The sequence below is a fragment of the Salvelinus sp. IW2-2015 genome, linkage group LG28, assembly GCF_002910315.2.
Source record: "Salvelinus sp. IW2-2015 linkage group LG28, ASM291031v2, whole genome shotgun sequence".
NCBI lineage: Eukaryota > Metazoa > Chordata > Actinopteri > Salmoniformes > Salmonidae > Salvelinus > Salvelinus sp. IW2-2015.
In genome coordinates this window covers 13354534-13368252 of record NC_036868.1, presented here as the reverse complement: position 1 = coordinate 13368252, position 13719 = coordinate 13354534, and the positions used below count along the sequence as shown (strand labels likewise).

Here is a 13719-nt window from a genome sequence, read left to right as displayed (position 1 = left end):
TTATACAACATTTATGGATACATTTTTTACTAATTACCCTCCTTATGTAGGTCTATATCTGTATAGCAGACGCAGTAACCATCTGACATAAAGAAATCACATCGGTGTCGTAGCATCGGCATATCTCTCTCTGGGGTTAGGCCTAAGCTTATTTATTTAAATATGAATATAATACAGTGGACACGCAATGCCCTGATACATTTTGCACTAAAATCTCTGACAGCTGAACCGTGAGGTGGACAAGGATTTTTTTTAGGAAAGTAGCCTAAACCCCCCTCAAGAAAATAGGCTTTAAAGTTTTGCATATGCTATATGCTCTCTTAGAGAGAGAAGGATGCCGGTGCTACAACACCGATGTGATTTCATCGAAACACAAGGAATAGCTTGTGAGAATTGTACTTAAACTCCCCCTTCACACTCATCTGGAGGTTGAGCATTTTTTTGTCTATCTCTGTAATGTGTCTGTATTTATGTAATTGTATAGTATTTATGTAAACAAATAGGGACCACAATGGAAATAAGTTGCCGACTTTATAGTGAAATCCTGGTCACTTWAAAAAAATCTTTGTGTACAGTATATATGTATTTTTTTAACTGACAAAATCTATCAGTCAATCAATCCAAACTGTAGCGGCCAATTGATGAATGAAAAGAGACATCTGTTACAAAACACCAAAATGTTTAATGACCTTCGGCGATTGCCAAGCCAAGCCTTTAATACAGGGTAAGCCTACAAGATAGGGAGGGATGTATTTTCTGTTTGTCGAGATTGATATAGTCTATTTATTGTGGTGTTGAAAACGGAAACCATGATATTGAAGTGCCCGAAGTCTGTATGCTTTGCTTATTGGTTGTGTGGTGCATTGGCACAGAAACCTGAAATTTGTTGCTTATATTTTATATAATTATAGATATGGCATCAAAATGTTGGAAATCAGATTTCCCCCTAGCTGATCATTGTCTGCACCAGGCTCTGATCGTTGTGTAATGAAACAGACAGGGAGAGGGAGCTCGTCTGTGGTGGTCGGCGAACCCTCAACATTCTGGCCCGTAGCCCTGCGTGGCATCGACTGTTCCACAAAAGCACGCTGAAGTGGTAAAGTCCATATCCACGTTTATAAACACATGGTCGCTACAGTTATTGTTATTTGTGGTCTTAAACATTATTTTGAGTTAATTCTATGAGCGGGGAGGGTGTTCAATTTATTTTACAGTACAAGGGGAGGGTCATGTGAAAACTTTGGGGAGGGGGTGCATTTGTTTTTCATGACAACTTGAGTTGGACCAGCCCCCCCCCAGTAAATTTCAAACGGTCCTTAACAATGTAACAATATATTAAATGTGTATGAATAGACTCACACTATACAAACAGTAGCAAGTATATGAATATGACTTATAAAACAGATTAAAACATTACATAGATTGGGTACCTTTGCTCTGGACAAAGTCCAGCTGTATTAAGGTCTGAAGCAGGGGGTCGGTGTTCAGGGTTAGGTCAAACTCAGGGCCCACCTTGGGCTCCAGAGCCCCTTTGACCCACTGGTCCTGAGACGATGTCACACGTTTGATCAGCGCATCGGAGATCTACACAGAGACACACACAGCAGGAGGGATCAGCATCAAAGCAGATACAACTCCCCTAAAACATTAATCCTCATAGTAAATATACTATTACAGAGCGCAATATGGTTGGCTTTTTATGATTTCTCTGAAGCTTTGTGCTTCTGGAAAAATGCSAGCAGGAAATGTGCTGAATTTAGGAATAACCCTGTAGGGCAGTGGTTCCCAACCTTTTTCAGTTACTACACCAACAACTGAATTTGGCTCTGCCCGAAGTACCCCTGAAGTACCCCCTCATGAGCCCAATGGACTCAGGAGTCTTCTCAAGTACCCCCTGTGGATGGGCCAAGTACCCCCTGGGGTTCTAGTACACCTGGTTGGGAACCACTGCTGTAGGGTACCAGCTTTCATGCTACCTGCAGAGCTTTTGTGAGAATTTATACAAGCTTTTATGTACAGAGCACCGATTTTGTTCCAAGGGGTATAAGAAACTATACAATCAACACTTCATACAAATTTGAAGGGAGGAGATAAGCATTGATTCCCAGAAGATAGTCTTTCCACTCTATTTCATCTGATTCAGACCGCTCCTATCAAAAGACCAGGAGAATCAATGGCTTCCGGCTAATGGTGTGGGGAACTAAATATGACAAGTCACCTTGATGAGGGTGTCACATACCAATGTTCAGTATCACGTTAATCTTTATTAGTGCAAGCCAATGAGAAATGGTTTGGAATGACCTGTCAAGTATCAATATCTTCATCCACACTTAGCCAACAACAAAAACATGTATCCACATCTTTCTACAAGCTTATCATATGTATTCAATCAATATTTATTAGTATAGTAAAAGATATAAGCGGTTCTTCAAAGGTCTCCTCTATTTGGTCTTAGCATTTAGAGCCCAGTAGGAGACAGGGACATCTGAGGGAAGTTTTCTCTGCATGAGAGGCAGACCGGCAGGCAGCAAGGATAGCCTCATCCATAACCTTCTACTAGCAGAGCTCCTGACCCATTCATCTATCCTTCCATACATCACTACTGTACCTGCAGGAAGCCGCTGGGGTCGTTCTCTTTGATCACCTCCAGACAGTACTCCATCATGCCTGTAGTCTGACGTAGCTTCATAGTGCAGTGAGTGATCTGGTCACGMACCACCTGAACACAACACAACACAACACATGAGAAGCCAGAAGGACACAGACAGGCACCCTTTAATGTCATATTAACACTGGGCAGGCATTTCACACACACGCACGCACGCACGCACACAAGTGGACCCCAGGAAGAGTAGCTGCTGCTTCAGCAACAGCTAATGGAGAGGCTGGTGGGAGGAGCTATAGGAGGGCAGGCTCATTGTAATGTCTGGAATAGAATATATGGAGCGGTATCAAACACATCAAACATATGGAAACCACATGTTTGACTCTGTGTGCTTCCTCCTCTCCACAGAGCACTGGGGAAAAGGGATTTGGGTGACTGTCAAAGCCATTCATTCACAGCTAATTGAAATTCAGTGGACTGTCACCATTTTATGAGCCATTGTTTGGGTAGACCACTTATACCTGCTCATGTGTTCAACTCATCTTTGCATTTTCAGGAAAAAAATATGACTATCAGATTATAAATGAAAAGGTCATACAAGGTAGATTAATTTCAAAGCAGTTAATCCCTCTTTATCAAATTAAGCCTTAAAATTCCAAATTTATCCAATAAATAATTTGATTAAGTCACTGACACATTCAGGCAATAAACCAATAATTAATTAAATGCTCATAAACTATTCAACTGGATCTTAATTGAATAAAATAAGCATAAAATTAACATTCCTAAAGGTTAGATTGAATAAAATATCACACAAATATAAACACACCAGAGGACAGTCAGGAACTGTCATATCTATCCAATGATAATGAATGAGCAGTAAGGTAAATAATTGTAACAACTCAGATTGAATTGACTGTATAATCCTCACATCACGCAACATTAAAACAATAACAATCCAGCGCTCTATGGATTATGCCTGGACTAGACTGTCACGAATGACATGAAATGACTCTCTCCTGGGAATGTGTAGTGTGGCGAAAGAGGCCACTGATAAAAACACCGCCGACAGACTACTGGCTCGGAAGAAATGAATTAGAGTAGAAAATGACATTCACTGACACAAACTAACACAACACTTGACGATTGAACAGGGGGAAACAAATGCCCTGATGTTGGGATTACATGATAAAAAATAAGATATTTTGCCTTTGATGATAGAAACAGCTGTGTGATAGCTGAAATATTTTCAGTCGGGGATCATTGTCTTGTAGCTGATATAAAATAGCTTACCGCTAATCACCAACCATCTATCTCCACCACACTGTAGAAGATCAAATGTAATGGACACCAAATGCTGTCACGACAGTAGTTTGGTAAAAGCCCAACAACTGCTTTTTACAGTCCAGTTACTGATTTTACCATATGGCCGGAACTAAAGTCCATAAAACTCTTATTTTGTAATCTTCTGAAAAGGGTACATTAGTGTGATGGCCTTAATCAAAGTGAAATGAAAAGACCCCTTTTTCTGCTGTGTGATGCTGCAGCAGTCCTAGCTGCTCTTCAGCTCCAGCCCTGATAAACACAACAGCTGTCCTCTGAAGCCCCAATCCTCCAGCCGGGCACGTTGAGCCTGGGCATGGATCCATATGACCCACTGAGAGCTTAACGCCAGCCAGCCTGCAGGCCAAGGCCCACCACTCAGCTGGGGCTTCAGAAGGAGAGGACAGGGGGGAGGAGAGGAGAGAGACCTGGGTCCAGATGCACCTCGACCTAGGCCAAAACAAGTGCACAACCCTGGATGCCCTTTGTTGCTAGAGAGAGCTGACAGCTGAGTCTATCACTACTCAGAGTTGTATTATGAATAACAGTTATCTATTGCTCATATTTTTTAAGTGTGCAAAGTCATGTTAACATATTTGATGCAGAGAGAGTACTGTGATTATTGTTATCAATAAACCATAAACCATTCACCGAACTGAATGATGCCATCTGTACATTACAGCCAACATAACCTGGTCCCCAGGCTAATTGTGCACAGTACAATCCGAGCTTGGTCTGGTGTGTGAGACTGCAGTCAACATGACGTTCCCAACCATCAAGCTGTTGGAGCGTCCATCAGATCAGACCCGCTGACCCACCTTGAGCTTGTACTCCCTCTCTTTGGTAACCTTGGTGAGGAGCTTGGCTTTCTGCCGCGTCAGAGCCTCAATAAGGGCGTCACACTGAGCCACCAGGCAGGCCTCGAACTCCACCCCGTTCTCCTGCCAGGGACACAACACAACACATCGCTTACTGACAGAACAGGGAGGTACAGGGCGCTAGGGCGAGACACAGAGAGACAGGGGGCAAGGACACCACCGGACTGCCTATTCTGACACCACGCTGATTCCTGTTAAATCTTCCATCATCGACACTGTATATCAATAATTTATGTGAGAGTAGATGAGGCCTGAGATAGTGAATTCTGATCTAGAAACACTTTGCACTCAGTTCAAGGATGAGCAGAGCTGGGATTTTACTCAAATAGAATCCTCTCAAACTGAGAATAAGACTCTTAATAAATCGAATCAAATTTTATTTGTCACATGCACCAAATACATGCCACATGCACCACATAGGTGTAGATCCTACCGTGAAATGCTTCCTTACAAGCCCTTAACAAACAATGCAGTTCAAGAAATAGAGTTAAGAAAATATTTACTAAATAAACTAAAGTAAAAAATTATAAAAAGTAACACAATAAAATAACAATAACAAGGATATATACATGGGGTACCGGTATTGAGTCAGTGTGCAGGGTACAGGTTAGTTGAGGTAATTTTAACATGTAGGTAGGGGTGAAGTGACTATGCATAGATAATAAACAGCAAGTAGCAGCAGTGTGAAAACAAGGGGGTGTTTTTGACAATACACAGCATTGCTGCGACTGATAAGACATGGAAGTGCAGTCTAAAAGCTGTGATTGTCTGGGGCAGTCCCTGTGGACAGTGTTGCCGTGCTGATTAGAGTGGCACAGCAGCCCTCTCCTGCTTCAGCTGTGAGCGTGGTCACAAACAGATACCTTTGTACCCGCTGAGCGACAAGAAGAACTTTTATAATCCCCACAAGTTTCCTGCATAATAAAAAGATTCTAGAAAGTGACATTGTATGAATCTGGAGCTTATTTCTTCTTTCTTTTTAGTATTTGTTGAGCATCTGTATACCCTTGATCTACAAAGCTGACTACAGGTAAGTAGTTTATGGGGAATACAAGTTAAATTGATATAGGACAGAAATAACATGTGGATATTTCAATTGGATCTGCAAGACACAATGTTACCTGTATCTGCTGAAGCATGTTCTTCAACTGCACCAGAAATTCCTTGGCATCCTTGGCTTTATCTGACACACCATTCAAAGCTTGGGACAGTTGACACTGTGAATCAAAAACACACAATTAATCATCCAAAATAAATAAAAAACACAATCTATGCAGACATTTCAATTGAATGAGTTTGGGAATGCAGCCACTTCTGAGCAATAACTCTCCATGTCACTTCTCTAACATGTTAAGATTAAAGCCTGGGGCAGTACCAGTGACGAAATATTCAGTACAGTACCAGCGATGATGCAAACAACTAATAAACACTTTACTCAAGCCCACCCACATGACCTCTTTGGTCATAATAATCAAGGAGATTCAAACGAGCACCTCAAAGCCATGTGTAGAAGTCAAGCCCTCACCTTGTAGTCCTATAATCATTTATTTCTCTATCTTTCACCAGATCTGCTCTGTACTGAGGCTCATGGCCCATGAGTGATGGGTAATCATGGTGTAAACCAACCCTGCTGTGATAAATCTGGCCAGGATCCAAACCTCCCACCTCCCTCCCGCTCCTCCCACCCGCTCCTCCCACCCGCTCCTCCCACCTGCTCCTCCCACCTGCTCCTCTTCCTCTGGGCCTCTCTGTAGGGCTTCTCTGGGGCTGGGCCTGTGGGCTATGTGCGTAGGTTTAAGAGGGCTGCAAATCAAGCCATCTGGCAAAACAAGCTGGCTGTCTGCACCGCTAACAAGGGGATGAGTGATTCCCCTCCTCTTTGCTGTTTCTTTCCACCAGGGCCCGAGTCACAGCCCCAGACAGATAGGACAAGACAAGAGGGCATTGCCAGGCCAGTGTATGTCTGCTAAGCCCTTTCTCTCTATACTGTGACACTGTGTCAGGGTGACCTCCAGGGGTCAGGGGGAGGGGTCCGGGGGCCCTCCTATGGGGAGAGAGCCTGCCACACGGCAACCTCCTGCACAACACCAATTAATGTCCTTTCACTGGGTTGTGCTTGTTTATCCTGACAGTGTTGTATGGGAGAGTTGGATTCAATATGGTAAGGAAGGATGCTACTGCTCAACATGAAGAAATTATCAAGGGAGCCATATCTTCAAGGTTTTATCGGTCTTGTCATGAGCCCCCATTGTAAGATCCAGTTTTTCTTTATGAGCTAATACTAAACTTCATGTTATAATTAAGTTCTGGATATTGTCCTCATGTGGCTCAAAAGTGGTAGCGATCTCATTTGTAGAGATGGATTACAGCATCAGTGGTAGACGACCTACATAACCCCTTCACTGTCACTAAGGATGACAGGTGAGCTGTGGCAGGAAGAAACACCTGTTGTGAAGTAATGAGTAATACGGGTCATAAGATGAAAGGTGAGGCTCTATTCTTCAAAGAGGAATCCAATTAATAATTTTACAAATGTACCCTTAATCGTAATGTACACTGCTCAAAAAAATAAAGGGAACACTTAAACAACACAATGTAACTCCAAGTCAATCACACTTCTGTGAAATCAAACTGTCCACTTAGGAAGCAACACTGATTGACAATTAAATTTCACATGCTGTTGTGCAAATGGAATAGAACAAAAGGTGGAAATTATAGGCAATTAGCAAGACACCCCCCAATAAAGGAGTGGTTCTGCGGTGGTGACCACAGACCACTTTCTCAGTTCTGTATGCTTCCTGGCTGATGTTTTGGTCACTTTTGAATGCTGGGCGGTTGCTTTCACTCTAGTGGTAGCATGAGACGGAGTCTACAACCCACACAAGTGGCTCAGGTAGTGCAGGCTCATCCAAGGATGGCACATCAATGCGAGCCTGTGGCAAGAAGGTTTGCTGTGTTCTGTCAGCGTTAGTGTCGCATGGAGGTGCTACCAGAGACAGGCCAGTACATCAGGAGACGTGGAGGAGGCCGTAGAGGGCAACAACCCAGCAGCAGGACCGCTACCTCCCTCTTGTGCAAGGAGGAGCAGGTGGAGCACTGCCAGAGCCCTGCAAAATGACCTCCAGCAGGCCACAAATGTGATGTGTCTGCTCAAACGGTCAGAAACAGACTCCATGAGGGTGGTATGAGGCCCGACGTCCACAGGTGGTGGTTGTGCTTACAGCCCAACACCGTGCAGGACGTTTTGGTATTGCCAGAGAACACCAAGATTGGCAAATTCGCCATTGGCGCCCTGTGCTCTTCACAGATGAAAGCAGGTTCACACTGAGCACATGAGCACATGTGACAGACGTGACAGAGTCTGGAGACGCCGTGGAGAACGTCTTCTGCTGCTGCGCAACATCCTCCAGCATGACCGGTTTGGCGGTGGGTCAGTCATGGTGTGGGATGGCATTTCTTTGGGGGGCCGCACAGCCCTCCATGTGCTCGCCAGAGATAGCCTGACTGCCATTAGGTACCGAGATGAGATCCTAGACCCCTTGTGAGACCATATGCTGGTGCGGTTGGCCCTGGGTTCCTCCTAATGCAAAACAATGCTAGACCTCATGTGGCTGGAGTTTGTCAGCAGTTCCTGCAAGAGGAAGGCATTGATGCTATGGCTGGCCCGCCGTTCCCCAGACCTGAATCCAATTGACACATCTGGGACATCATGTCTCGCTCCATCCCCAACGCCACGTTGCACCACAGACTGTCCAGGAGTTGCGCGATGCTTTAGTCCAGGTCTGGGAGGAGATCCCTCAGGAGACCATCCGCCACCTCATCAGAGCATGCCCAGGCGTTGTAGGGAGGTCATACAGGCACGTGGAGGCTACACACACTACTGAGCCTCATTTTGACTTGTTTTAAGGACATTACATCAAAGTTGGATCAGCCTTTGTAGTGTGGTTTTCCACTTTAATTTTGAGTGTGACTCCAAATCCAGACCTCCATGGGTTGATAAATTTGATTTCCATTGATCATTTTTGTGTGATTTTGTTGTCAGCACATTCAACTATGTAAAGAAAAAAGTATTTATTCATTCAGATCTAGGATGTGTTATTTTAGTGTTCCCTTTATTTTTTTGAGCAGTKTATTTCCTCCAGAAAAAAAGGGGGGAGAGGCATCCTTTTCCCTGTCAGCAGCATCCTTCCTCTCTTATCATCTCATGCAATGAATGCAACGAAGAGACCCAGTAATGTCATTAGAGAGAGAACTCTTAAGTAATATGCATGACATTCAAGAGCAGAGGCTTTCAACAGTGGAGGAGCATAGCTATTCATTTCCAGCCCAGTGTTTGGGGATCTGGGTAAGACGATGCAAAGCTGCAGTGCTCATCTGTGGTGTTGACCATGATTTCAAATGGGTCTTTAGGGACACTCCTGGAGGAATAGCTTAGATTCTTATCGCCTCCATCTCCATTTTTGTTTCCCCTCTCTTTTTGTCTCCACCTCCTCCCTTTTCTCCCTCTCTCAGCAGCTGTGTCATTAACGCTCCACATCTGGATGAGAGCAGAACCATTCTCCCTCTCCGGCTCAGCCTCACACAAATCCTCTGGCCGTATGGCACACTGCTGCTCCACGACCGACTAACGCTCAACAGCATGTCCACGACAGCCAGCACAGCACAGTGCTGCACAGCACAGCCAGCTCAGTACAGCATCACAGAGAATGCACACAGTTTGTGTTTGCATTGCCACGTACTGTGTACAAACTCCCTGGAAAGACATGTATCATTCTTGAGGAAGCTTGGAATTACTGATAGTGACTTTCCTTTCCCGAAAGCCAGTACCTCGGCTTGGACCGAGGTACAGGAAGCAGAGATGGATTGGGTGGTGGGAGCAAATGTCGTCCCAACCTGGCTCTTGTGCGCTCTGATGCCAGTTATGGGAGGCTACTCGAAAAAGAGAGGGCAGCCAGGTTTGGTGTGTACCCCCCGCCACCTGTGTCTGCCTCGGTCAAGCACTGCTTGCTTCTCTTCCCAGACTTGTTGATGAAGGGTCCGGTCCCACCTCAGTGATACGGTCCTACGTGAACTTTCAAGACTGGACTAGCTAAATGAGCCCTGCATAGCGTGCTAGCCAGGTTGGCTAACTCTCTGAGGCGAGCTAGCTATTACTAACTATTCCTGCCTCGCCACAGTGGTGTTGCTGGATTAGCGCTCTTGTTTAGTATACAGTATGTAGCGTTAAATTGCTTGGTTATTCTAAACGGACCGTGCTGCGGTCAAAGACGCTAGCTAGCCTAGCTTATGCTAAAAAGCCTCCTGGCTAAAGTCGRCAAGCATGCTTAACTTCCGGCGAGTCAAATTTACTAGCTTTCCCCAGCGTTATGGCAACCCCATTCCTATTTTCAGGTCCTAGAGTTGGAGGGAGTGAAGGAAACCGGTTTTGCGCGCACCTCAAATGAAAAAGTAGCCCCCTGAGCACTTGGCTGGGGTAACCCCCGGAGCAAGGGGCCATGACCAGTGCGCCCCTCMGCAAAAACATTACTGTGACAACAATGCCCCCACGCTTGGCAAACAGTCTCACGGAAGCACAGTCTTTCGAGCTCCCGAGTGGCGCAGCGGTCTAAGGCACTGCTTCATGGTGCTAGAGGGTTGTCACTACAGACCTTGGTTAAATTCCAGGCTGTATCACAACCGGCCGTGATTGGTAGTCCCAATGTCGTCCGAGTTAGGGTTTGGCCGGGGTAGACCGTCATTGTAAATAAGAATTTGTTCTTTACCAACTTACCTAGTTAAATAAAGGTTAAATAAAAATAAAATAAAAACTCACGGAAGCACAACGTATGTTGGAAGCTTGTCCATATTTAATGCTGCCACCTCCGTTACCCGCGTTCCACAGTGTTCACAGGGTTCAAAGGGTATATCAATCTCCCCAGGATGACAGTGACAAGTTGGGTCACTGTCCTCATGGGAGCGTCCCTCCCCATAGGTGGCTCATTACTGGGATTCAGTGTTGATTCCTGCCTGTAGCTCACTAGTCCCTATGAGGTGTCTAGTGATACAGGTTATGGTCTCTGTAGGCGATTATTTGTYGGTAGCGGAGTCGAGGGAATAAGCAGGGTTGGACACGACCAAGCTGTCTGGGAATTAGATTAAATTACGAAACACACCCGTCTGTCACAACAAAAGGGGTCTGTTTTTCAGAGCTGTCTGTCCCATTCCCAGCTAGGTTACAAGGCACTTTGTCTACCGGGTGCCTATGACTTTGCTAACCTTCATGATAATGTTTTTTCCCTGGATCAATTTTTAATGCGTGCAGTCCACCGCTGGGTGCCAGCCGGTCACCGGAATGCATCTTACTGCCTAAATCAGTGAGGCTCGTTGTGACAACAGTACCCAAGTGGCACGGCCAATCGGGGTATGTCACTGGTCGCCAGAGCCCATGTACCCAGAGTAGGCTGGGCTTTAGGTAAACCATGGCACATAAACAATGTTTTTTCAACCGAGTTCCACTATTCACGGGTGTTAAAAGTGTTGTCTCCCGTATGTGAGTTTAATGAAATGTGTTCCTTCTCCATGTTCAGACATACGGTTGTCAAGAGTGGTGTAAATGGAAGAAGAACCAATTTCTCCAAGGCTACGAGGTGGAGTCCAATCTGTGTCGACCAATGTCGCGCATGTGTAGTGTCGCCCTGGATCATGCGAACAGTGACATCAGGCTACAATTTGTTGTGCGTCCCCCACGCTTCTGCAACGTCATCACATCGACTGTTCCCGAGGCCTCAGCGCCCGTTTTGAGAGAGGAAAGATCTTCCCATCTCCAGAAGCAGGCAATCCGAGTGGGTCCTATGTCCGTACAGCCTGTATTCCTGGTTACGAAAAGGGATAAGTATATATTCTTCCACCTCACATCTCAAAATAGGGTTACTTAATGTTAGATCCCTCACTTCAAAGGCAGTTATAGTCAATGAACTAATCACTGATCATAWTCTTGATGTGATTGGCCTGACTGAAACATGGCTTAAGCCTGATGAATTTACTGTGTTAAATGAGGCCTCACCTCCTGGTTACACTAGTGACCATATCCCCCGTGCATCCCGCAAAGGCGGAGGTGTTGCTAACATTTACGATAGCAAATTTCAATTTACAAAAAAAGGCACTATAAAGGAAGTAACACTGTGGTGATCCGACAGGGTGCGGAGTAGTCAAGGCAGCGCACTAACAAAGGTCTAGTAGCAACCGTTAGCACGAGATGCAGAGGCCTTGCGGGCCTCAGGGTGCAACCTCTGGTCACTGATGGTTAAATTGACAGTGTACCAGGTCATTTACAGCCCACCTTCAGCGAAAGTAGCACCCACGCATACCCTTTTAGCCGCCTACTGAATTTGTTCGCGAGGGTCTAAAGATCCAACTAATGTGATCCCTGTATAAGGTGGTGCATCGCATTACCTCGTCATGGAGAGAGGCACAACTCTGTAATCTAATGCCTTTCTTACCACGGATGTCAAGGGCTACGCATACGAAACCTGGTTTATTGGCTGCTGGTCATCGATACCGACCAGCAGCTTTTTCCATAAGCACCAAGACTAACAATCTTTTGTACACGTTATCGCGAAGTTCCAACCATGGAAGATTCGATATAGGCCGATAGTTTTTTATATTTTCCGGGTCAAGGTTTGGCTTTTTCAAGAGAGGCTTTATTACTGCCACTTTTAGTGAGTTTGGTACACATCCGGTGGATAGAGAGCCATTTATTATGTTCAACATAGGAGGGCCAAGCACAGGAAGCAGCTCTTTCAGTAGTTTAGTAGGAATAGGATCCAGTATGCAGCTTGAAGGTTTAGAGGCATGATTATTTTCATCATTGTGTCAAGAGATATATACTAAAACACTTAAGTGTCTTTCCCGATCCCAGGCCCTGGCAGAGCTGTGCAGATCCAGGACAGCTAAGCCCTGGAGGAATATGCAGATTTAAAGAGGAGTCCGTAATTTGCTTTCTAATGATCATGATTTTTTCCTCAAAGAAGTTCATGAATTATTACTGCTGAAGTGAAGCCATCCTCTCTTGGGGAATGCTGCTTTTTAGTTAGCTTTGCAACAGTATCAAAAAAAATTTTGGATTGTTCTTATTTTCCTCAATTAAGTTGGAAAAGTAGGATGATCGAGCAGCAGTGAGGGCTCTTCGGTACTGCACGGTACTGTCTTTCAAAGCTAGTCGGAAGACTTCCAGTTTGGTGTGGGCGCCATTTCCGTTCCAATTTTCTGGAAGCTTGCTTCAAAGCTCGGGTATTTTCTGTATACCAGGGAGCTAGTTTCTTATGACAAATGTTTTTTCGTTTTTAGGGGTGCAACTGCATCTAGGGTATTGCGCAAGGTTTATTGAGTTCCTCAGTTAGGTGGTTAACTGATTTTTGTCCTCTGACGTCCTTGGGTAGGCAGAAGGAGTCTGGAAGGGCATCAAGGAATTTTTGTGTTGTCTGAGAATTTATAGCACGACTTTTGATGCTCCTTGGTTGGGGTCTGAGCAGATTATTTGTTGCGATTGCAAACGTAATAAAATGGTGGCCCGACAGTCCAGGATTATGAGGAAAAACATTAAGATCTACAACATTTATTCCATGGGACAAAACTAGGTCCAGAGTATGACTGTGGCAGTGAGTAGGTCCAGAGACATGTTGGACAAAACCCACTGAGTCGATGATGGTCCGAAAGACGTTTGGAGTGGGTCTGTGGACTTCTCCATATGAATATTAAAATCACCAAAAATTAAAATATGATCTGCTATGACTACAAGGTCTGATAGGAATTCAGGGAACTCAGAGAGGAACGCTGTATATGGCCCAGGAGGCCTATAAACAGTAGCTATAAAAAGTGATTGAGTAGGTGCATAGATTCATGACTAGAAGCTCAAAAGACGAAAACGTCATTTCT

At 44.9% G+C, this 13719-nt stretch overlaps 1 protein-coding gene across 5 annotated transcripts in view; it reads right to left on the bottom strand.

Moving 5' to 3' along the window:
- Positions 1-13719, bottom strand: part of LOC111954370 (E3 ubiquitin-protein ligase TRIM9-like) — a 32993-nt gene that overhangs the window by 8583 nt on the left and 10691 nt on the right. For all 5 annotated transcript variants that reach the window (XM_023974062.2, XM_023974063.2, XM_023974061.2 and 2 more), the window contains exons 2-5: positions 5928-6023; positions 4747-4869; positions 2609-2719; positions 1431-1584 (exon numbers count right to left, since the gene is read on the bottom strand). In XM_023974062.2, coding sequence (XP_023829830.1) covers positions 1431-1584; positions 2609-2719; positions 4747-4869; positions 5928-6023 — 484 coding nt within the window. The remainder of the gene's footprint in view (positions 1-1430; positions 1585-2608; positions 2720-4746; positions 4870-5927; positions 6024-13719) is intronic.